The sequence below is a fragment of the Hibiscus syriacus genome, unplaced genomic scaffold (genome assembly GCF_006381635.1).
Source record: "Hibiscus syriacus cultivar Baekdansim isolate YM2019G1 unplaced genomic scaffold, ASM638163v2 tig00110430_pilon, whole genome shotgun sequence".
Classification (NCBI taxonomy): Eukaryota; Viridiplantae; Streptophyta; class Magnoliopsida; order Malvales; family Malvaceae; genus Hibiscus; species Hibiscus syriacus.
The window spans coordinates 492,680-517,711 of record NW_024062734.1 but is presented as its reverse complement, the minus strand read 5'-3'; the positions used below and the strand labels follow the sequence as shown (position 1 = coordinate 517,711).

The following is a 25,032-nucleotide window of genomic DNA, read 5'->3' as shown; positions in this document are numbered from 1 at the left end:
TCCAATAATAATAGTTGCCATTCTTTATGCTTCATACGAACCAATAATCATGTATAATATGAGCTACATGACAATGAACACTCAACATAGTAAACATAACAAATGTGACAACACTCACCTTAATCAAAGATGTTCGATATAATTCAATTTAAAAACTCTTGAGAGCCTTTATCCTTCATCTTAGAGTGATGATCTCCACCGATTCTATTTAGTCTATGTTACACAATTAATGATAAATTCACAATCTATAATCAATTTCACAAATTTACCCAAATTTATTATAAATCTTAAATTTAGATCCAATTTAAGACTTAGATTCAACTTACTTGAAACTCGAAATTGATATCACTAATGGAAAGCTTATGAAATGTATATTTCAAATATGTATTTATCTTTCAATTATTTATTTTAATTGACACTAAAACCAAAAATATCAATTATGAATCACATATCATCATTTTTTATATTTATGCTAATGTTACTATTATTTTTAATATATTATTTTTTAGTATAATAATTGATGTTTGATCTATTGATCGACCAATTTTGATCATGTACTATAGAGGTCCATTACGAGGGCAACCATCCTGATCCAGTTTGATTCATTCACAACATCACAATTCGAATCATTGATCTTGCTTAAAAAATCATGTGTCACATATCAATAGACCAACTAACTGCTAGTATTTTTAATATGTTATATATTTATATAAACTTGAACATTTTAATAATTTTTAAAATATATTGTACACATGTTTATGTATTAATATTATTTTTTTTATATCGTGTCATATTTTAATTATTTTTACATATATTATTATTATATCTTAATTTATTTCATATTTTATATAAATTATCATAATAATTTAATTTATTAACTAAATAATAGATTAAAATTTATAATCAAATGTATGATATATTGATAAAAGATATATTTTAAATTTAATTAAAAATAAATTACGAGTTCGATTTTAATATAATTACTGAATTTCGAAAAGTCATAAAGAAAAATCCGAAAATTAAGCAGATAGGCAAGCAACAGTCGCAGGACGTCCCCCAACATCCATATCTTCTCCCTTGACCTAAAGCAAAAAACCAAGGTCGAAAGAGAATATCTACCCTAAATAGCCTGAAAACTCGGGGTCTTGTCATTGTCACTCTTAAGTAACGCAGCCCCCAATCCAACCATCCGTCGGTTCCAGTCCTCAAATCCAAGTCCCTTTGCTTTACCTATCCTTGTTTTTGGTTTCTTTCTTTTGGTTGGAGCATAGAGTTTTAGAGAGGGGTAAAAATGGTGAACCCAAGGTGTTATTTGGACATAAGTATAGGAGGAGAAGTAGAAGGAAGGCTAGTAGTGGAGTTATACAAGGATGTTGTGCCCAAAACTGCTGAAAATTTCAGGGCTTTGTGTACTGGTGAGAAAGGCATTGGACCCAACACTGCTGCTCCCCTGCATTATAAGGTTCGTCCTTTCTTTCTCTTTCACCTATGCATAAAATAACAATTTTTATATGTAAATGCATTCAAGTATTTCTTGGTTAGCCGTTTTACTCTGTTTCTTCTTCTTCATGGAATGTTAAATTGGTGTTAACATCTTTTTATTTTCTAGTGATTACATGTTTTGTTTCACATTGTGTGTTATGTGATATTGTGATTTAATATTGCATATTCAAAAGCAACATATGTGTAGCTTCCATGTGTATGGTATGAATTCATCATAATTTTACAGGGTGTTCGATTTCACCAAGTTATCAGGGGTTTTATGATACAAGGTGGGGATATATCAGCTGGTGATGGAACTGGTGGAGAATCCATTTATGGCTTGAAATTCGAGGATGAGAACTTTGAGTTAAAACATGAACGGAAAGGAATGTTATCAATGGCTAACACGGGGCCTAACACCAATGGATCTCAATTCTTTATCACTACTAATCGAACCACTTGTCTAGATGGAAAGAATGTGGTTTTTGGGAAGATTATCAAAGGAATGGGTGTTCTTCGTTCTATTGACCATGTTGCTACCGAGGATGGTACTAATTACCCCACTCAAGAGGTTATAATTGCTGATTGTGGAGAAATTCCTGAAGGGGCAGATGACGGCATATCTAACTTCTTTAAGGATGGTGATGTTTATCCTGATTGGCCAGCTGACCTTGACAAAAAACCAGATGAGTTTTCTTGGTGGATGGAGGCAGTAGACTCTATCAAAGCTTTCGGAAATGAGCAATTCAAGGTATTCGATGTAATTATACGGTTTTCCACTGTATAGTTAACGTGTTTCTGATTATGAATGCTTAATGATGGTATACTTTTTGGACATCTTTTGTTTGGAACTTTGATATTGTTTTGCCTCTTATAGAAACAAGATTATAAGATAGCTCTTAGAAAATATTGTAAGGCTTTGCGTTACTCTGATGTTTGCTGGGAGCTGAAGGGCATTGATGGAGGTGCATAATTTAGTTCCCCTCATATATGACCGAGATGTTATTACTACAAATGACATGAATCTCATGCTTTTTCTTTTCATCTCTAATTTATCATTGCTTAGGGAGATGCTCGGCTTTGCGGAAGACCAAGTCTCAGATATATACGAATTGTTCTGTAAGATTTTGACTTCCTTGAAAATGTTAGGTCATAGAAACTGCATGTTCAACCAAGTCTCAGATATTCACCAAGTTGTCTGTTTCAGGCCTGCAAGTTGAAACTTGGTGACTTAAAAGGGGCATTGTTGGATGCGGACTTTGCAATTCGTGACGGTGAAGATAATGTGAAAGCTTTCTTTCGGCAAGGCCAGGTCAGTGCTTACTATCTGCATGACATTCAAAGTCAAGTTTATTCATTCCTTGACATTGCATGTTTTTGTTTTCACCTATTTCAGGCATATATGGCACTTAAGGACATAGATGCTGCAGTTGAGAGCTTTAAAAAGGCATTGGACTTGGACCCAAATAATGGTCAGTGCAATCTCGTTTCTTATGGAATGGAAGCTATCATTTAGCAATTTTTTCTAGCATATGTAACCCTCTTTGATGCCCCTTTGCTGCTACCTCCCGTCTCTCTCTTTCATTCTCTTCCATATTACTGCTACGAGGATCGAAAGGAGGTTGATATGCTTGCTACATTTGGTTTATGTAATTGGGCCTCATGGCCTAAACTCCATATGGTCTTCAAGCTGATTTTCTTTTCTTAATAAGTTTTCGCGATTGTCCTTGGTGTTAGTTCATCAACTTTGTTCAATTACATACTTTTAGTAGAACTCTGTGATCATATACTGTATTTTCCACCCTTCAGGTGGAATAAAGAAAGAGTTTGCAGCAGCAAGGAAGAAGGTTAATAATCGTCACCGTTTCCTTTATCGAACATGTTAAATGTTTAATGCTTTTCCCCCTTCATTTCCTTTAATTTGTAAAACTACTGCAGATTGCTGATCGAAGAGACCGAGAGAAACAGGCATACTCTAGAATGTTTCAATAGATCTTTTGCAAAAACTATATAGAGTTTTTTCTGTTTATAGTTTGTTTGGCTTGAGGGAAAAATCAGGTATGCATTTTTGTTCAACTTTTGCTATGGATTGTGACTTGTGAGCATGCTTTTCGACTCGAACGTCTTATCGGTTTTATTTCACCATGCAGGCTTCGGCTTCAGCCAAAACTTTCCAGATCTCTGTTAAGTTGGAATTTGGGTAGTTACTTTCCTACTCTTCATTTTTAGTGAAACAGATTGACATTTTATTCCTACTAGAACCTTTATTTTAGTTTTACATGTTTGTTTGAGCTTGTCCGAACTATCATTTTATAGACACAAGACAATTATTTGATATAAGTACCCATGTTGGATACATACACATATTTGACACACAATCAAGTCTTATAATTCACTCTTAAGATTCTTTTTTCTCTCTCAATAATTTGTAGGATCAAGAACAACAGTACAACTCCAACTTATTGAATCACACAATCAAATGAAGATCTAAACTGAACTTACGTTTATTTGACACACTAACATATTAAAAAAAGGGAAATGCCTTCAAAAGCGTTGGAACAAAGCATTACATAAAAACAAACCCCATTTAAGAAGCAAGCCTAAGCTTTCTTCAGCCTCTTAGCGAAGATGACAAGGGTTTCTTCATTGGTGGACTCTCCTTCAACTTCTTCATTGGAATCGGGCAACAATACTAAAGTCAACCATGTCGTAGGTTCCACAGCCAATAGATCCAACCAATGGACTACTATTGAAATTGTGAAAGAACCACTGGATCAATCCCCATTTGGAGACCATATCTGCATTATATTTCTCTTCAAACTTGGGTGCATATGTGCCAAGTGACAGCACTAGCATCCTCCTGCAATCATCCATCGTTTCAGTCTCTGGTATCCCACTCTTTTGTACATTGTTGGAATATTAGGTAGATAGTAAGTAACCCTAATATGAACTATAAGATAGCAACCAAGAGGGTTACGAGGTATCTTCATATAACAAAAGACTACATACTTTCTTATAAGAAATTAGATTATTTAGAGGTCGTAAGGTATTTTGATTCTGATTGTACTAGGTGCGAAGATAGTAAAAAAATCTACATCAGACTATATTTACAAGATATCTAGAGGAACTATATCCTAGAAAAGTGTCAAACAAACATCGGTAACTTCTTTCACTATGACAACGTAATTAGTAGCAAGTTATAAGGTATCACACCATGAAATGTGTCTGGGGAATTTTTTCACTGAACTTAGTATTTTGGAGAAGGTAGAAAGATCATTTACATTATTTTATAACAATAAGCCAAAAATATTGTATTTCAACAACAATAGGCGCTTGGTGAACAATTTTGTGATTTTTTTTGAACTGTTCTTATATCGTTCGCTTGTGTTTGTTTGCTAAGTTAAATAAACAAGTATAAATGTTCATTTAATAAATGAATGAATACGAACAGAGGTGTTTTCGGTTCGTTTATGTTCACAAACATGCTCATTTATCGACTCGTATATTTATGTTAATGAAAAATCCGTTTACTTTTTTTACATTTTAAATATTGATGAATCTAGGGACTAAATTAAATACATGGTGAAATTTGGAGTTTAAAATATAAATGTGTTCGTGAACGTATAAAACAATATGTTTAACTAAATAAAGAACACCAATACAATATCACTAACCGAACATAAACACTTTACGTGATTCCATCCATAGATTGGGCCACCCACGTGTACGTATTTAATACTTGACCAAGTTGTGTATTTAGGTGAGCAGTCTGGGACGAACTTGTAATGTGACCAAATTTAAAAATTAGACGTCGCCTGAGAGATTCGAACTCTCGCGGGAAAATCCCATGTACTTAGCAGGCACACGCCTTAACCACTCGGCCAAAGCGACGTTTGTGCAATCAATTTAAACTGTTATTATACAATTATGAGTAGCTTTTACTCGTAGATGTCATTAAGTTGATCAGGTCACATGTACATTGGATTTAGCATATTCGAGTTTAATCAATAGAATGTTTTCAACTTATATCAGTATTAAAATCATTCTATTTAGGCCCCTTTCTCTGATAAAAACAAGTTCAATCATCATGCTCAACTTTAAACTTTATTTGTGATTAAATTTAATTCTAAATTTAAAACTTTAATATTTTCGTTAAAATTATGTTTTAGATTCAAAAATATTTTAATCTTAAAAAAGTGGCTCCAATATAAAATTAAGAATTGAATAACTTAAGCACAAAAAGCGATCTTGATGAATTGAGAAACATACACACCCTAGGGATATTCATGAAGGCTTCAAATTTGCAAACCAATATAGAAGTGCTCACACATTTGATATTTAGGTCATCCCATTTTTTCCTCAATGTGCTTATTCATTTTTCTTGTTAAAATTACTATTCATGACCCTTCTATTTTAAGCTTTTTTTTAAGATAACCACATTTTTATCTCATTTTCTATTTTTCATGTATCATTGTTATTATTTGTTTTTAGACTAGTAAATAGATTAATTTTAGGTATATTGGGAATTCTCTAGCTTTTTACACCCATAATCGATTCTCCAACCAGATTTTAGTTCTAATGTTAGACACATGCCAAATTTGAAAGTATTCAATCTCACATAATTCAAAACCACTAATGATAATTCTATCTTTTGACAAACTTTTCGAATGCTCAAGATATTTTCTAAATCACCGCAAAATCATTCCGATGGTATGGAAGAGTTGTCTTGCTTATTGCGAGATGCAAACATCCTTATTTTTTATAGGTGAATTATGCATGAGGCCACCACCCTCGAGTTGATTGAGAAGTTTGAAGCTTGTAAGGGCTAACGAGTAAATTTCACGAAGTCCAAACTATTCTTTAGTGTAAATACTACTCTTGGTGTGCAAGTATCCATTTCGACCTTGTATCGTGTGTAGCCTGTGGATAACCTGGAGCGTTACCTTGGTTTCCCATCAGTTGCTGGTTGAAGTCGTAACACTTTTCGGTTTCTGAAAGAAGGAATACTCGTTCGTACCAGTCGTGCCAATGTCCATCATCTCCCACAAGGTGGGAAATGGGTCCTTATCAAGTCCATTCTCCAAGATTTATTGACATATCAGATGAGTGTCTTCACTTTACTTGTCATGATTTACGGACTGTTGGTTCGAATTTAAGGTTTAGGGTTTAATCACTCGAAGTTGGAGGTTCATCGTTTTGTGATAAATTATTTTAGTATGTAATTGATAACCAAACTCTTTTAAACACTCAAATTGTAAACATCATGTATTGAGGATAACAAGACGTAGGACATATAAGGAAAACGGAGTTATGAGTGGGTATAATAGAATGTGGATACGGAGGGACGAAGGTCAATCTCCTGGCTCCAACCGCTCCGGTTCTGAACATGCAAGTGCCAGTAGGTTCGAGCTATTGCGTCCAGGTCCATCATTGGCACGGTTTCATCATCCCCTCTCTGGGATGCCAATGCCCCCCTGCATTTCCATTTTAACTCTTCCTTAATTCATCACATTTTCCCACTAATTCTACGTCGCATTTTATCTTAACTGCTCACCCTTTTCATTTTCACATTTTCAAACACATCTCCTAAAAATATGAATATCAAATACGGATTTGTTTAATCTTTTTAATTATTTGTTTGATGTTTATAAACGGATATTTATGTTAAGTACAAGGCGAATTCACTAAACTATTAACTTAATTCTGTTTTGACCACAAAATTAAAAATTTTAATTTTTATGAATATTAGACTTTATTCGGTTGTTAGACATGTGTACGCTCCTTATGACACCCTAAATACAAAAGTTTTGAAGTGTAAAGGAAATAAAAGGTGCAACTAAGTGACATTGATTGTACCTGGATTGATCAATGATAATATGAGCAACATGAACACCAAGAGACTGGAACTCCATCGACAGGCATTGAGATATATTTTAATGGCTGAAAAAAAAACTACATAGTTCAGAGAAACCAGCGATGCCATGGAGCGAAGTCGACCGACCAGTGAAAATAATCGTTCCCCTTCGCCTTTCCACCATCCCAGGAAGCACCTTCCATTGATTGGATCCAGTGAAAAAAAATTTGTTAGTTACTTTATTTTTGTGGGATTCGAGTTTTAGACACGGATTCTTGTTTCTGGAAACTGTTGTTAAGTAATTAATAATTTCGAAAGCTTGTTAAGGTGGTATCAGTGGTTGCCAATTACACCATACCCGGAAATTTTGTATATGAACAGAGAAAACCCTAACTGTTATGCATGCATGCCTGTAACACTGAGCAAATAAGACATTGGCACATATTTTCATTGAATATTTTTTAATTCCAGCGCACTTGCTGCTCATGGTTCAAGAGTTCAAAAGAAAATTAGAGAGGATGAAACTAAGGAGATAGATAGGGTTGTGACATAATTTTAATTAAAATATAATAAATTGATGTGGTTTCAATCATAAAAGAGGATGTTGTCTCTATACATCATAGGTTTAAGCAATTATTTACAAGATGCGTGTATTGTCAATAGATTAAGAAAATTTTAAATATAATATTATATTGTTATCATCATAGACTATTCAAAAAATATTAAATTAAAATTTATTTAAAATTTAATATTTTGTAATATGTTGAGTTATTCAACCATTAATTTTTAGTTAATCGATAACATAATAATCAAAAGTTGAGTGATTAAGATAAAATAAAAGTGAACCATATATTAAATATCTGAAATCTGCTAACCATTGCTTTATGTTGCATTTAATGGGCGTTGATGAATCCGGGGAAGCTGAAGAATTAGTAAATTGCCGACAGCAGCCCCACCACCGCAGCTCAGAAAACCATTCATTTTATTTTAGAATGGGGTTCCTCTAAGGTATCCAAGAAGCCCCAACCTATAACCGATGCTAGCTACCTGCTACTATATAAAATTTAATTTTTACATATTAAATCTTTTTATTTAAAAATCTCTCTTTGTGTCCACTTTTCCCATTAAGGGTATTAGCGTTGTAATTATAAAAAAGCAAAATATTTTTTACTTTTATCAATTTAGCCCTTGTTTTTTAAATATACCTAAAAAATTAAAAAGATTTAAAATTTATCATATTCTCAGAGAATTTCACCAGGCTAGGGAAACCCCCCACTCATTTCCATTACAATATACCTGTTCCACCATTACTGTTCTTTATGAGAGATGTCTTATTCCATTGGATTGAATTCTTTACTGAAGGCAAACGCCGCTTTTCTATAGGATGATGTTCAACTTCACTGAGGAACAAAATCCCAATGGACATAAAGGAATGGAAACACTATTCAGGGATGAAGGACTGCTCCACCCAAATTTTCATTAGCTGAAATGTACAAACCGTCTATATGTGATCAATATGATCCAAATCAAGAGAAAAGAAATGGTGGACGGCTTCGCCGTATGATCACCTGATCGTTGCCAGCATTGTGAAACATCGTGCCTTGATGGCAGACGAAACTCGCCGTATGATCACCTGATCGGATCGAACCTTTGTGTATTTTAACCTGGCCACTAGTTAATTCCATCTGTGGAAGGCCTAGAAACTCTTGAACATCTTTAAGTTTCTGATACAAAGAAATAAAACATATGGAAAGAAGAATTAACTTAAGCAAATGTGATTAAATCCAAAACCAAAACCAGAATTAAACTGTTCTTGCTTACCTGTGGTATGTATCATATCAAAATAAAAACATATGGAAATAAAGGAGAATTAACTTATTTGTAGAAAGAATATAAAAACTTAAAAGTTCAAATTGAATATAAAAACACATGGAAAGAAGAGTTACTTGTCCTGTATAGAATTCAAGTGATCAAAGTGATATATCGGGTTCTTACCAGAGTAAGCTTGAAGAAGTACTTAACGCTCATTCTAGAAAGTTATAGAAACTTGATATTGATTCTTTTTTTTTCTATTGATGGTTGACTGTAGAAAATAAGATAATATTTTATTATTTTTTTAACTATGTTCTTATTACTTCCCATCGTCCTATTTTCTCTATAATTACAAACGCACAGTATTGTTCTCATCGCCCAATTGTTATTTTTAAAGTATATTATGTACGACTTAATTAGTTATTCTTTATGTACATTTATTATGTACAACTTGGGCATAAGTATATAAATAGATTTGTCTATTGGATTGATCCAATTTAACAACGTGGGTGCATTCTTTTTCTCCTTGCCCTTTAAAATCCGACGGTTCAATATTGTTTTTATGCATAGCCAAAGCCCGTAGGTGTTAGGTTAATCGAGCGAAAGGACAAGACAATGAAGTATATGTGACGTACCCCCACAACCCCACGAATTGGACCACCCTTTTAAAGTGCAAACAATGTGAGCTATCTCCCTTCATATCTTGTTCGGTTTTACACTTTAAAACGTGCCTCGTCATCAATTGTCGGATACGCCTACTTTTAATTGTTGAGCTTTGGCAAGTTATAATGTTATTTTAAAATAGATATAATGATAAAATTTAGTTTTTAATATTTGTTTAAATGATTAATCTAATTTCTGCTTTTTAAAAATATTTTCATTTTTGATATTTTTTTAGTTAAAATAGTTTATATTAGATGAAAAATTATAGTTAATTAACAGTAAATGCATATCGTTGACATCACATTTTCGCATGTAGTTAATTACTGACGTGATACGTATCATGCCATCACTTTGAGTAATGTCAACTAAAGTTAATCAAATTGCATACGAGTTAATAACTCAAATAAAATTTAGGTCAATTTTAATATAGTTTGATTTATTTTAAATTTTAAATCGTTTTTAGATCATCATATTTGGATCAATATCGGGTCTCGGACTAAATAAATCATTTTTGATCAAATCCTCTAAGCCTAGATAAAGTTGAAGTGTAATCTCGCTTTAGCATTTATTTGAAGCATAGATTAATTGATAAAGAGAACCATTGCCATGAAGCAATTGTCACCAGAGCAATAGCTTATTAACCCTAATCAAATTTCTTAGAAAAACCAAAGAGCAAGACGCTACTAATAACTCGAAAAACCATATTAACTCCGCTATACAATTGCTAATGATAACTTTATTTATTATTTTCAATGCATTAAATTATTATATACAACAACTTTTAAATGTATTTCAAAATTCCTATAACAAAATATTGGACAATTTAAATTCTATTAAGGAAAAAATGAAAAACAAACTTTAATTGGGATATACGCATTCCTCTCTTTTCTTTCAAGACAAATGGGTACTTTCATATCTTTTCCCTTTGAATTGTGTTGACGGATCATGCCAAGCCATTTTCCTTTGGTTCACAATTGCCCAAAGTCCAAAACAGGGGACATCCCAACCCCATTTCATGAAACGAACATGACATTTTCTCCGAACCCGACATATTTTGATTTGATCTTTTAAGATGGGGAGTTTGTTAGAATCTTAATGGGGTTATCTCAATTTTTGTGAGAGGGGAGTTGGATTTACGTTGAAATTGAATTTAAAATAAAAAAAAAAATTAAATTCAACAGGATTTAATATATTTAAAATATTATTATATATTATTTAAGAATTTTCTTTTATATTTAGCAGATTTTCTTCTTTCCCTACCATTGTCATTTCAATAAATTTTGGAAATGTTGTGGGTGACCTTCTTTCTTTCTTTTTTCTTTTAAATAATGTATGTGTCGAAAAAATATTTTGGGATATAGGTCATTAATTATAGTATCATAGAACTCTTCGTGGGGAATAACGAGTTTCATAAAATATATTAAAAAATAGAACTCTTCATATGAACTGTAACAAAAGTATATGGAACTCGTCATATTCTTATGACGAGTTTCAATTATTTATTATATTTTATAAAACACATCATTCTCTCATGATGAATTCCACGTATATTATAACAAATGACTTGCATCCCAAATTAATTCTCAAATATATGTATTTTCTAATTTTTTCTGAATTATTTAACCAATTAAGTCGTCTTCTAGTTTTTTATTTTATTTGTTGTGTGGCTTCGGGAAGAAGCAAAAAGAAACTTGGGTTTCAAAAGTGTAGTTGAATTACTTTTTGAAAAGCGAGTTATAAAAGTGAGTGAAGGAGAGCCTTGCAAAATGTCTTCCAAAAATGCTTAAAGGGTAAAATAGATTTTTTTAATTGATATGACCCAAATTCCTTTTTTTTTCCAGCATCACTGATCAAAATTCAAAACAAAGGACATGAATTGTCTTTGGATATGAAAGAAATCGCATCCCGCCTTTAATTTTTAAAATAATCTTATTAAAAATAAAAATATCTAAAATTATAATAAGGGTTTATAACACTTTATTTTAGTTTACTCAAACAAATAATTGATCCCTTAATTTTATATTATACTTTATAACAATATTATTCAATACATATATATATATATATAATTACGAATATTTATCCATCAGTAAAAAAAAACTCAAATTAGCAAAACCTTTACTGAACACCAAAAAGACGCGAGAGGCACAAAATGGGTAAGTATTTCAATCAAGGACATTTACTCGGTAATAGGTACTAGTTGAAATATATGTCAAAGAGTTTGGATCGACGTTGATGTACGAATGGTTAAAAATCCCACGACACTTGAAGCTAGAAACGCAGAGTATTTCTTGGGGAGTGGTCCATATAGTTTATACATGACCCACGTGATATATATATATATATATATATATATATATATGCATGCATGCATGGATGTTTCCAAATCTCAAATGGCGTCATTGATCAGAATGTGAAAAGATACATCATTATATTGTCCACGTGTCAGCATTCATTTATTCGTTACCTAAATGTTAGGCTGTTACTTAAATTTCTTCATTTCTTCATATTTTCATATTCTTTCATTTGAAAAAAATGAATATGTCCATTAAATAAAAAATACTATTGAATTTAAAGAACAGTTTTAATAATAAAAAGTAAATATTATTATTTTTAAAGAATTTAGATTTAGATAATTATATTTACAAAATGAATATGTGATATGAATTGATTAAGAAAAAAATTTAAACCAATCTACCATTATCGTCATACCATACTATTTTAAAAAAATAAAACTATAATATTCACTTTGATATATTTTTTAAATTTGAAAAAAAATAAAAATGTTTTTAATAGTAAAATAATTACAAAATATTATTCGTTCAAAATATTTCTTATCTATTAATAACATTATCAACACATATTAGGGGTGTACGAATCCGGGTACCGGAACATTCGGGTCGGTGATTTCTCGGCCTGTGTCTCGACCCGGATGTTTCGGGTACCCTGTAATCGGGTACCCAGATTTTGCGGGTACCCGATTTTTTTTTATTATTAAATAAAAAACACATACAAATTTAAATGTTCGAAACTTCAAATTACATAGTCCAACATCGAAACACAAAATTTAAAAGTTCGAAATACAAAATCGAATAATCTATAATATAAATAAAACATAAAAGTTCATAACTCACATAAAAGTTCCAATATCATACAATCAACTTGATACTTGAATCATGAATTGAATTCATGATCATTACTACACTTCTTCATTTGCCATTCTCCGTTCCTACAATCAATTCTTTCATCAGATATAAATAAACCATAAGTTTACAACAACCAATATCTTACGAATATACAAAACGAAAATATTACTAAAGTGAAATATTTTAAAGCAAATTCAAACAAAAATTCAAATAAAATTTGTAAAAAAAAACATATCATCAAACACCATTTAAAATCTTTTTTAAAATAGACCATAGTACTACTTTTAATGGTCAATAGATTAAATGGTTAGTATATATAGAAATTAAAGGAAATACGATCACATAAACAAGTGTTTCAGTGCTAAGAACACTTAATTGAAATGGTGATTACTCAATTGATCTTGTGAGACATGAAATGAAGATAGATGGTTCAAATTCTTTAGAGAGTTGCATATTTTTTTAATTCGTTTTTACGAGAAACTCTTCAATTAAAAGGAGGTACACATCAAAATCAATGCAACCTATAATATTAAAAATTGCACTGCTTTAAATTGGACTTCTAAGTTAAACATGTTCATTAAAAACAGTGGATTGTTACCTCTCCGTTGGCTAATGGGCAGTGGAAACTCAAGGAGGGAGGGGCAACAAGGCAGAACAGCGGGTGGTTCTTACGCTTGAAAAATCAACAACCCAAATATATATTGGTCCTAAAAGAGAGTAAGATAAGTTGAATAAGATCAAATGTGCATAAACAAATGAAATCTAACATGCAAACTGGACATTTGTTTACTTCAATATTTTAAAAATCTCTTACTGCTAGCGGCTTGTGGGTTGGGATCGTGGTGGCCGGTGGGTGCTTACCTCCTTAGATGAGCGACCGGCGACCGCAGCGATGAAGAATGGAGCTTGGCGTGTAGATTGCAACGTGGCCGTTTTCACTTTTGAGGTCTGGAGCTGTTAGGGATTTCAATAAGAAATAATTTGCTTTAGGTAATATTATAACATAAATTAAATATATAGTTAATATATATATAAAAAATTAACCAGGTACTAGAGTAACCGGGTACCCGAAAAAAATCAATTTTTGTATCCCGGACCAGACCCGAAAAGTATCGGGTACCAGGTAATTTTTTTTTTAAATTACCCGATTTTTTTTATCCGGGTCGAGTAATTTTGCACACCCCTAACACATATACATCCTACAAATAATTCTTTGAATTCAAATCCTTAAAAAAAAAAAAAAAGACCTTATCACCACTTAGGTTGTTTAATAGGACGTTTACAAAATATAGTTAAATAATAACTAAATCGAAATAAAGAAAAATTGATAAAATGAATAAAATATTACGCCGTCAAATGTTCCAGTTACAGATTCTGTTAAATGGACCACCGTCAGTTCATCACCCACAGCCAACCTCTCTAAACGGCAAAACAAATCCTCACCGTTCAATTGTTCTCCCTCTCTATCATCATCATCTTAAAACTAACAAAACCAGCAAACGAATGTTCAAAACCAAAAAAGAAGAAAAAAAATTCTCTCAGAAAAGGAAAGAAAAAAAAAACCATTCAAATTCGTTACAGTTTGAGGAATTGCAGTTATGGAGGTAGCTAACGTCGTAGTCCGAACACCAGCTATGGTGCCGGTGGCAACGGGAACAGTTCAGAAGAAACGAAGAAGATTTAACGACGATAACGATGGAGAAGAAGCTGAATTTAGAGTAGCTTCTTCAACGACGTCGTATATCCAGTTAAGAGGCCAGAGAATTTTGGTGGATCATCATCGCGGTTACAGAAATCAGTGTTTGGGCTCTAACTCGGATCATGATGATGACGTGTCATGTTCTTCAACCAGTTTCAGTTCGTGCGAGAAAAGAAATATTGAGTTGCCAGATCTGGAGGTGAATTTTTATTTTTTTTAAATAATAATAAATTCTAGGAGTTTCTGATTCTCGAGCTTTAATTGATGTTATTAAATTGAAGAATTTTTTAATTTTTTTTCCTAGGATGAGAGCATTGAAGATGAAACATCCACGCATTTCAGCAGCAGAGACAGGTTGGTGAAATTAAACTTATAATAAATTATATACGTTTAAATTTATCTATGTTGATATTTAAGTTTTCCTTCTCTCTTGAATTCAAATTTTAAATTTCCTTTCTTACGTTCTAAAATTTTAATTCTCTTCCTTTATATACTCCTCTCAAATTCTTGTTTTCTTCGTCTCCACGGTGAACTGAAGCAGGAGAGAAAAGACGCCGTCAGCAGAGGCTGAAGACATGGATTCAAGGTCGAGGCCATCAGAGCGGAGATCAACGGTGGTGAAGATGCCAACCGAAGCTGAACTGGAAGAATTCTTCTCTGTTGCTGAGGAAAAACTTCAAAATCACTTTGCTGAAAAGTATGTTCACATTTCCTTTCCTTGTATTAAATTTTCTTGGGAACCAAACGGTAATTTCAAACTAAGGAAAAGGGAATTTGTTTGGCTTGACTACTTTTAGGTACAACTACGATATTTTCAAGGATGAACCGTTGGAAGGGCGTTGCAAGTGGATTCGATTGAAGCCATGAAGAAAATCCAACTCACACCGTTAGAAAAATCTATGAAAAATTGCTAAATATAACGAAATTCTGTTCGAATATAATATTTGGTGGTTTTGTGGAAATTCGGAGCCACCAAAGTAAGTTTGTTTCAACTGCTAGAATGTCTGCTGCTTCTTCCTCGTTTCTGGTATGCCCACTACTTCTCTGTATTAGTTAGTTTGTAATAAATTTTTTTTCTTTTTAGGAAATAATTGTGATTTGATAAAGAAAATTTTGTAGCAGCTTCTCTCATTCTGCTACACTTGTTGCTTCTAATTGTCAGTAGTATATTTTTGTAGCATAAACCTCCGAAGAATAACTATTATTGAAATTCTAGTTCATGTTTCTTTCTAATATACATTTTATTTTTTTATTAAGGTAAATGTGATTATAAATTAGTATTTGTTCTAAGTACACTCAATCATTTAACAATGAATGTTAAATCACCCGTTCCTTTAATTATTGAGGTAAGTTGGTTTGTGCCTAATATACATTTTATTGAATTTTATATTTAAACTTATAACTTACCGTAGAATTTATTATAGTCTCAGTGATAAAAAATGTTATTTTTCTTAAATAATTTAAGTTTTACCAATTACATATGCAGGATGTATACATGATCAATAACTAAAAAAGATTTTACATATATACTACCTTATAATAACTAAATTAATATAAGATAAAGTACACAAATGGTCCACGATTATAAGGTGTTGCTTTGTTGAGTCCCCTAATTATTGAAAGTTACAAAATGATCATCCAACTATAAAATATTATTTTGCTTTATATTTGTTATGATTTTTTGTGTATAACTATCAGTATTCGATCCAAATTATAATGAAATGTATATTTCTAAAAGGAAGTCACAAAATTTGATCCAAATTAAAATTCTAAAATCATAATATTATTACTTTAAAAAATAATATTAGTTTAGTTTTAATTCAATTAAACTATCATTATATTTAAAATTTATAATTTTAAATGTATAATAATTTTTAAAAATTATTACAAAAAGGACATTTAATAAAATTAATCACACTTTTTGTTTATGCAACTATAAATTGTCACCACTTTCCAAGACATGGAATAATCAGCTACCAACCTTATATTCTATCTGTTTATATATATATATATATATATATATATATATAGTAGAGACCTCTCTTTTATTTTGGTAATTGAGCCCCTAATTAACTATTTTTCAGTCCAATCACAAAATAAATCATTTTGTCGCGTTTAATAGTGTTCAAATTCAATTCGATCTAAAAAAAATCGAAAATTAATTTAAAAAATCGATAACCGAAATCGATTTAGTATGTTTAGTTTTTTTTAAAAATCGATCGATTCGGTTTCGATTTGAAAATTCAGAACCGATCCGAACCGAACCGAACCGATAGTTGACTATCTCCTTATACAGAACGACACCGTTTCAACTTCCTTGCCAAAAACTAAAACCTAGCCCACATTTTCCAATTTACTCCGCCTCTTCTCATCCTCCTTGAGCACAACCCCTCACTCACAACCCAACTTTTCTTGAGAAAGGAGAGGAGAATAGCTCAAGACAGCTATTTTTTCTTCCGGGTTTCTGGCATAATCCTTCAGAAGAAATGCTTCTTAGAAGATAGTATGTCTGCCTACTTACTGTTCTTATCTCGAAGGAAAATCGTGCAAGGTACTATTTTTGGGGTTTTATTTGTTTATTTGTTTTGAGATAAGTGTAAAACCATATGAAAGCCATTTTTAATCGTTTTTATGCAAAAACCTGCACTATCATCTTCATAATTGAACGAATGGCAGCAGGAAATTTCCAGATCCATGTTAGTATTTCATTCACTCGTCGGATTTTGCTCTAAATTTATAAAAATCTGTTTTTCTGCATGCTCCTGCAATCTTTTCTTCTGGCAGCAGATGTTGAGGATTTATGGTTTTTTTTATTGATCCCCATGTTGGACATTTAATCTTTACCTCTTCCGTTCTAGAACACCATGGTCAAGGTCAAGTATTTTTTTAAGCGTACCTTAGGATTTAAGGTGGAAATGTAGCCTCTGCCTTTCCTGAACAGTAATGTTGAGTTGTGCATTAACTGATTAAGCCAACATTAACATTGTAATATTGTAAGTGATGATTTTGAAAACTATATTAGTGTATTGAACGTTGAAACCCCCTACCTGATTCGGCTATGCCCAAATTTGTGCTAGCTAATAAGTGATGATTAATGCTTATATGTACTATCAGCTTCTCAGAGAACAGAGCTTATACAGGCTACGCTATCTACTTTTAAAACTTGGATTAAAAAAAAACAATGTGCTGGCAGTGTTGTTACTTGAATTATTTTGAAAAATTAGAATTTAAAAATCGTATAAATTCAAACCGAATCAAGTTGCACTTAATTGGATCGGATCGGATTTTTTTTAGAAACATCCAAACTGATCCAAACCGTAAACATTTATACTTTTGGATCGGATGATTTTTAGCTAAAAACCGATCCAAACCGACCGCAAACACCCCTAGTCGTGTCAACTATATTCCATTACTACCTATCATCGTAGGCATGACATGATATTTTCTTAAGATAAACGAATTTAATTATTAATTACATAAACAATACTAAGGTTCAAGATACAATTTGAGATTTCAAGAACAAATAAAAAAAATAACAATTGAAACCCCAATGAACAAAGGCGTGAGCAACATTATTTGCATCTCAGAGGATGAAAGCAACTTTAATCACAGAATATAAAGAGATGAATCATCGAGCTTCAATCAAATGGATACCTAAGATTAAGGGATCAGAAGAGGTGGTGGCCAGTCTTTGCACGATGCTCAACGCGTCTCCTTCAATGATGATATCATTCCAGCCGTTTTCTATAGCTAAAGAAATGCCTTCAGTGAAAGCTTTAGCCTACACCATTTCAGCTGAAGGGTAATCATCCAGTCTACGAGCATGACTACCGATCACTAATCCGTGGTGATATTTGGCTAAAATCCCTAAGGCAACAGTCTTAGAGTTCGCATGTCAGGAACAATCTACATAGATACGGTGATTAGTTTAGGGGTAAGCAAAAAAATCTGATCTGATCGATCATATCTATTTATCCGTTGATCCGATCCGGAAATTTTGATATTTGATCCGTTTTTTTAATTTCTAGATAATTCAAATTGGATGCCCGAGATTAAAATCAGATAATCAGATTAAATACGGATCGAATAAATTTTAATCTCGGATTATCCGACAAAAAATGGACCCTTAAAATATTTTACCCAGACCCAACTAAACCAACCAGCTAGCCCGCCCCTAGCCTGAAATGTCCAACGGCTCAACCAGGTCTTATAACTATTGACCAACCCAGTAACCGCAGGTGCTGTCTCTACACACGGCTTTCTCTTGCAAATCCCTTCATTTTCCCAATACCAAAAGCCTCCATGTCCTCTCTTCACCACCCAATCGTCTGGGCCTTATAAGGAACTTCATTACTTCTCCCACTGCTCTTAACATGGATTATCCATCTCTGGTTTGCCATATATTTTGAGCACTACCCCTTGCCTTGTTTTTATATCAAATTTATTCATTTGTTTTGTACACTAAATTAAATTTTTTTTAAAAGTTGAAATATTAATTAATTTATGATGAATTTTCAAATAAGATTTAAATATTTTAGGATTGAAATGTCTTCTTACGTAAGAATCACCTTTCAGAAATCTTTCTAACGTATTTTAAAAGTCACTATATAAACAAATTCAGATTTTAAAAGAATTATGAAAATTCAAATTCAAAATTTTCAAACCTGCTACCATCCCTATATAATCATCACTAGTCATCCGCCCGAACAATGGCAACAAGATACTGATTCAAATTACTCAAACATAATAAAGAATAAAAACATGGTTAAAAGTCATGGCCAAGTATTCGATCCTACTATATAAATCCAGGCACATGTTTTTAGTTTTTATTTATACAAAGATGCCACTGCTGCAGTTATCGAACGCTCCCTCCAGCCGTAGGTCGGACCTCTAATACCCGCCGTAAGAAGTTCTCTTCATCATCCTCATGAACTCTTCGATACCTACCTCCCCATCATCTTCATTCACCAATCGAACATTGATTAACATGTTTGCTTCGGCATAGATGAAGTTTAACAAGTTTATGTAAAGAAAATCAGGCTGGTATTAGTTCAAGTACAATTTAACTAAACTGACCGACACCAAAGTCAAATCAGTTCGGTTTAGTCAGTTTGGTTTGGAAGTTCGGTTTAGGGTTAGGTCAGTCTATCACCTGGAACAAAATTGTAAAAGCAAAACAATCATAGAGCACCGTATCAAGATTCGAGAAGCAAGGTTAGCTTACGATCTCAGTCTGCTTCTTCGATCATGTCTTGAATATCCTTGTCGGAGAAGTGTTCACCAGGCTCCTTTGCAATGCGTTTAACATCTTCAGGAGATATCTTTCCCTGAATTCAAATGAAGAATCAATCTTTCCACCAAAACAACTAACAAAATTCAATCTAAATAAATAAAGCCGCATCTTTACATTGTTATCATGATTAATGATTCGGAATGCTTTCATAAGCTCTTCTTTAGTGTCGCTTTCGCCAATCTTGGCAGTCATCATGTGCACAAATTAATCGAAATCAAAGGCACCACTGCCATCCTTGTCAACATCCGCAATCATTTGATTTATTTGCTGTTGTGGAACAGAATATCAGAACATAAGGATCCCGAGGGAATCAATTTGATATGCTAAACTTTACATCATTTAAGAAACAAAAAGGAAATCAAACATTCAACCAGCATTCTCTGTTACAAAACTTACCTCTTCTGTCATTTCAAAACCGAGAGCCCTGTAATGGTAAAACTTTCAGTTCCAACGTGTTGATATGAACTAAAAAAACTCTCTTTTGCAAACATGAAAAATCAGACACTAATACCCATACCTCATGGCAACATTCATCTCTTTGGCATCAATGGTACCTGGCCAACAAATTCAAACCCATAATTTAGTAAAAATGCCGAATTCGTATCTCATATACACCACCGGTATTAAATGAGTCATTCCATACCCGATCCATCGGTGTCAAACAGTTCAAAAGCTTCCTTAATCTCCTACCTCTTCTGTTGGCTTAATCCATGGTATCTTCCCTTCGGCTTGTCTTTCCTTGACGGTCCTCTGTAAAGACTAGCCAGATCAAACATTCATTAAAGATGATCAAGACCAATTCTAGTTCCAAAAATGTTTTACTACATCATTCTCTTACTTGTACTCGCGTGTGAGTGTCAGATTTTATTACATGTCCGACCCCTATGTTAATTTTTTTTTCTATGTATTTGGAAGACTCTTGGAGGATTATATCCGAAAATATGTTGGACAGAAGCATCAGAAACTGACACTTATGCAAAATGAAGATCCAGGTCCGGAAAAACATAGAAATTTGCAAATTCCGCAAGCCATGGACAAACGACCAAACACAAAGAAAATATTAACCGCCAAATTGTTGAAGTTGAAGGATTATTCAATAATTTCTTCAATTTCCAGAGACATTACTGAAAAAGTTTTTTAATTCCAGTTTCTGCTAATGCACCACACATCTCATCCATTTTATCATTATTATAAACACAAAATTTCACAATTAATCCCAAATAAAATCTACGAAACAGAAGGAACAAAAATAAACGTCGAATGCTATTCAATTTAAAGCAAAGGTGAACACGACGATTCAGAAAATATCAAAAACCCTAATCATTAACAATAGTAAAGAAGAAAAAGCACAAAGAGAAGTATAATTATTGAATAGAATTAAGTAAATTGAATCTTAGGGATTAATGCGAAGAACATACCATTAATTACTGAGGTGAGGTCGAAAACTAGTTGAAGAAGAGTCCCCAAAACTTGGAAAGAGAAGCAATTGAAAGGACTGGACTTGAAGATTTTAGCTATACGAAAATGAATCTTTAAGCGGTTGTTTGATCTTTCTGTTGACTCCATGAATAAGCAAACCCATTCTTAACTGCTATGACCTGCTAACTGCTATGACCTAATAATGGGCTTCATTGTCCCTGTATTAACTAGATTTTTGCTCTTTCGCATTTTAGGGATTGGGTTTCACGAGCTAACAAAAACTTACACTATGAATCCTTTAGGATAAACTACATTAATAGTCATTGAAGTATGAGTAAATTTTTCTTTCAACACTAAAGGTAATGATTTGGTCACCCACATTATTGTTTTATAATAAATTGATCATTTGACCGTTAATAATTGTTATTAGGAAACGAAATGCTAATGTGACTCGTTAAGCTGACTTACCTGTTACCATTTGACCATGCGGGACTGTAGGCTTATTTTTAATTTTATGAAGTAAGCAAGCATTTGATGAAGGTTTTTCCACCAAAATCTAGTGTTTTCCTTTTAAAATGGTTGGGAAAGTTAATTAAGAAATGAGTGGCAAATAATGGTGAAGCTCATTGTAACAAGATCCATCATGTTCCTTGAATGGACCCATTTTTGGTATCTTCATCCAATGAGCCAATAACTAAATAGTGTGAGCACTAAGCGGATGTTGGAAGATGGAGTAGCGATCATGAATTGCACCCTTTTTTTTTCTTACATGGATATGCTTTCTGTTAGTGGGTTCTTCCTTGCTGTCATGTTGGCACCCTTTTCCCAGCTAAATCCCACTTATGGTGATCTGTAATTTGGCTTACGTGGGGGCATATATGAGAGGCTGTCAAAGTTAGGGTCAAAATTGATCATGCAAAAGTGTTCTTTTTCATGATGGTTCACAAGTAGAGATGATATGAGAAGCCAACAACTCTTCTTTTGGGCCTCAAAATATATTTACTCACAAGTGTTTTATTTTCGGTTTAAAGACCTTTAATATATTTTAACATTTTTTTCATACAACCTAAACATTTTATGTATAGTGGCAAGATTCTGCTATCATGTTTATACTATACATAAGTTGCAAATTTAGTTCCTATAAATTTAGTCCCTATAATTTAGTCATATTATTCATGTATCATTTGGGTTAAAGTAAAAACTTTAAAAGTGTAGGAGCTGAAATTAACTAAATTGGAGTATAAGGACTAAATCCGCAGATTAAGTATAGTAAAGTGGAAATTAAATGTAAAAACAAAGGTGCTAAATCTGTGTCTGGCATTGAGAAATAAACATAAAAACTTGGTAGCCTAAATTGCCTTCAAAATGAAAACAAAAATGATTAATTTGTCTGCCCCTAAATCAAAGCACGCGGGAGGAATTTCTTATCATTGAGTCACACAAATGACAAATCTGTCTATATACGGACCAAAAAATTAAATATAAGGAAAATTTTCATATATTAAACGAATTAAAATAATTTTATAAATAATTATCGAATACAACAATGTTCTTAGAACTTTGGGAGAGAAATGAATTGACTTTTTTCTTGACGTAGAAGGAAATATATATACAAAAAACAAGGTGCAAACATGTTTTTACTGGGCATGGTTCAGACAAACTACGAAACCTTAAACTAATAGGGAACAAAATAAAAGATAAATGAAGTTGTGAAAAGTCAATCTAGCAGATATTTTAGTTCATTCAATGTCCGGATTTTTCTCTTTTCCTTTCTGGAAATTTCTAACCAAATTTACCAAACAAAAGACAGTTCATGTTTGGTTCTTTTACATTGATAAACAACTCTGCTTTCATCGCTTTTATTTCTTAGAATTTGATCCTCAAAACCTTGATGATCATATCAAGTTATGGAACACATCCATCCATCCATGATCCATCCATCATCGTCGTCGTCATGAGCTTTGCCTCACTGAACAAGCAACCAGCTGCGCCCATTGCCGCAGCCTTGTCTTCACTGTCTGTGGATTATCACCTTCAATCACCAAAAAAAAGGAAACCAAATATCAGAATAAAAACAAGTTACAAACAAAACTCAAGATCAAACGAGTTGAATTCAGGACTCACCAGGGCCAACAATGGAGCGGGGGCTTCCAATGGGCGACGAAATACTCTCAGAATTCGAAACAACCGAAGGATACGCCGTGGAAGGCTTGGAGATGATGGTGTCGTTGTAGTTCTTATTAACAGCATAATAAAGACCCAAAGCAGGCAAAGTATCAGACAAACGTTGGTCCACCTCAGGCGAATCGAACCCGAACCCCAACTCGAAACACGCCTTGAGCTCGTCCAGGTCTTCATCCGTCACGCTCTTGCTCCTCCTCTTCTTGCTGTTCCCTTTCCTTCTCAGCCACGCTTCGTCGCGGAATATGTCCGGCGACCATGACGGGTGCTTGTAAAGCGGAACAGAAGGTGGCATCGACATCAAAGGTTGCGGTGAATCATGAATTGATGGTAGATTTTGCGGTGGTTGCGGTGGGGACATAGACAGAGGTAGCAGCCCCCTGAGAGAGGTGATTTGGTTTGGGAAAGTGAGGGGAAGGTGATGGAGAGATGGGTTAATAAGGTGGCGGGGTTACAACTGGTTGATCCGAGTCAGGATGACTTGTCTTTTTCACCATATTTATTTAGTCTTAAAAGATGGGTTAATTGTTCCTTACAAGTTTTGTGTTTTTGTCTTCTATACCAGGTATCTATCATCTTATTGTTATTATTATAAACATATGGGAAAAGATTGCTTAATTAAGAGAAAGTTGATGTTAATCAATATTTCATTACAAGTTTACTTTACATTTATACATTAATCTCATCGATTAAGGGACTAATATAAAAAATATATTTGTTACATTTAAGAACAAAATTAGGATCAAATATTGAGAGGGATGAATTTCTATTAAATATTTAAATAAAAGAATTGGAAGGAACAAATGACTTATTTAATTAATATTTAAACTAAAATAACATCAAAATATTATTATACCAAATATTTGGGGAGGAACTGTTGGTTACATTCCTTCTCATTTTTTTCGTAAGATTTTTTGTGTGTCAAGATTTTTAGAGAATATCTTTAGACAAAGATTTAGATATTTTGCATTCATTGAGAAGTCGTGACCTCTTAAAATAACCATTTAAAATGACTTTCGATAGGCAACACATGATTTTCTCATGAACAAAACTAATCGACAACTGACCATATCAATTAGATTTATGAATCTACGAGTAATAACTATGACTATGTGTTTGACAAAAACAATAAAAATCTCTATGTATAAATCCTCATAATGAATTAAGGGGACTTCTTCTTCTTCTTCAGATTAGAGACGATTATCACCTTCGACATAGTACTATATTTCAAATCACCGACCATGATTCATTAGTCAATTAAAAAAGACGATTATCTTCTTCTTCATCATCATCTACTTCTTTAGCTTTAAATTAGAGATAACTATCATCTTTCACAAAATATTATTTTTCAAATCATCGACCGCAATTCATTATTCAAATTAAAAATGATGAATCATCAACAACTAACGTATTTAATTTATTTCTACCAACAAAATCTACGAATTAAATTAAAATTTTAATGTAATTGAGAAACTATATATTA

General features: G+C 32.8%; 3 protein-coding genes, 1 non-coding gene and 1 pseudogene across 6 annotated transcripts; 2 read left to right on the top strand and 3 right to left on the bottom strand.

Moving 5' to 3' along the window:
* Nucleotides 1–1,069: 1,069 nt before the first annotated feature.
* Nucleotides 1,070–3,751, top strand: LOC120125240 (peptidyl-prolyl cis-trans isomerase CYP40-like). Its single transcript, XM_039143721.1, has 9 exons — nt 1,070–1,462; nt 1,730–2,233; nt 2,360–2,447; nt 2,549–2,601; nt 2,690–2,794; nt 2,879–2,954; nt 3,292–3,329; nt 3,421–3,540; nt 3,633–3,751. The coding sequence occupies exons 1-8, from the start codon at nt 1,292–1,294 to the stop codon at nt 3,472–3,474; spliced, it is 1,089 nt and encodes a 362-aa protein (XP_038999652.1). The 5' UTR covers nt 1,070–1,291; the 3' UTR covers nt 3,475–3,540; nt 3,633–3,751.
* Nucleotides 3,752–5,291: 1,540 nt separating this feature from the next.
* On the bottom strand, nt 5,292–5,373 carry TRNAS-GCU. Its single transcript has one exon. It is a non-coding gene; the product is annotated as a tRNA-Ser (tRNA).
* Nucleotides 5,374–14,436: 9,063 nt separating this feature from the next.
* Nucleotides 14,437–15,687, top strand: LOC120125241 (cyclin-dependent kinase inhibitor 7-like). 2 transcript variants are annotated; one of them, XM_039143722.1, is made up of 4 exons: nt 14,437–14,855; nt 14,961–15,010; nt 15,195–15,353; nt 15,454–15,687. In XM_039143722.1, the coding sequence occupies exons 1-4, from the start codon at nt 14,556–14,558 to the stop codon at nt 15,521–15,523; spliced, it is 579 nt and encodes a 192-aa protein (XP_038999653.1). In that variant the 5' UTR covers nt 14,437–14,555; the 3' UTR covers nt 15,524–15,687. The 2 variants fall into 2 exon arrangements, with proteins under 2 accessions (XP_038999653.1, XP_038999654.1); XM_039143723.1 differs by having other exon boundaries at nt 14,438–14,855; nt 15,198–15,353.
* A 3,674-nt stretch (nt 15,688–19,361) lies between these two features.
* On the bottom strand, nt 19,362–20,742 carry LOC120125242 (annotated as a pseudogene).
* Nucleotides 20,743–23,075: 2,333 nt separating this feature from the next.
* On the bottom strand, nt 23,076–23,965 carry LOC120125264. Of its 2 annotated transcripts, XM_039143739.1 has the most exons (3): nt 23,672–23,965; nt 23,493–23,638; nt 23,076–23,400 (listed from the first exon to the last, which is right to left on the bottom strand). In XM_039143739.1, the coding sequence occupies exons 1-3, from the start codon at nt 23,908–23,910 to the stop codon at nt 23,321–23,323; spliced, it is 465 nt and encodes a 154-aa protein (XP_038999670.1). In that variant the 5' UTR covers nt 23,911–23,965; the 3' UTR covers nt 23,076–23,320. The 2 variants fall into 2 exon arrangements, with proteins under 2 accessions (XP_038999670.1, XP_038999669.1); XM_039143738.1 differs by having other exon boundaries at nt 23,493–23,959.
* Between the last annotated feature and the right edge of the window lie 1,067 nt (nt 23,966–25,032).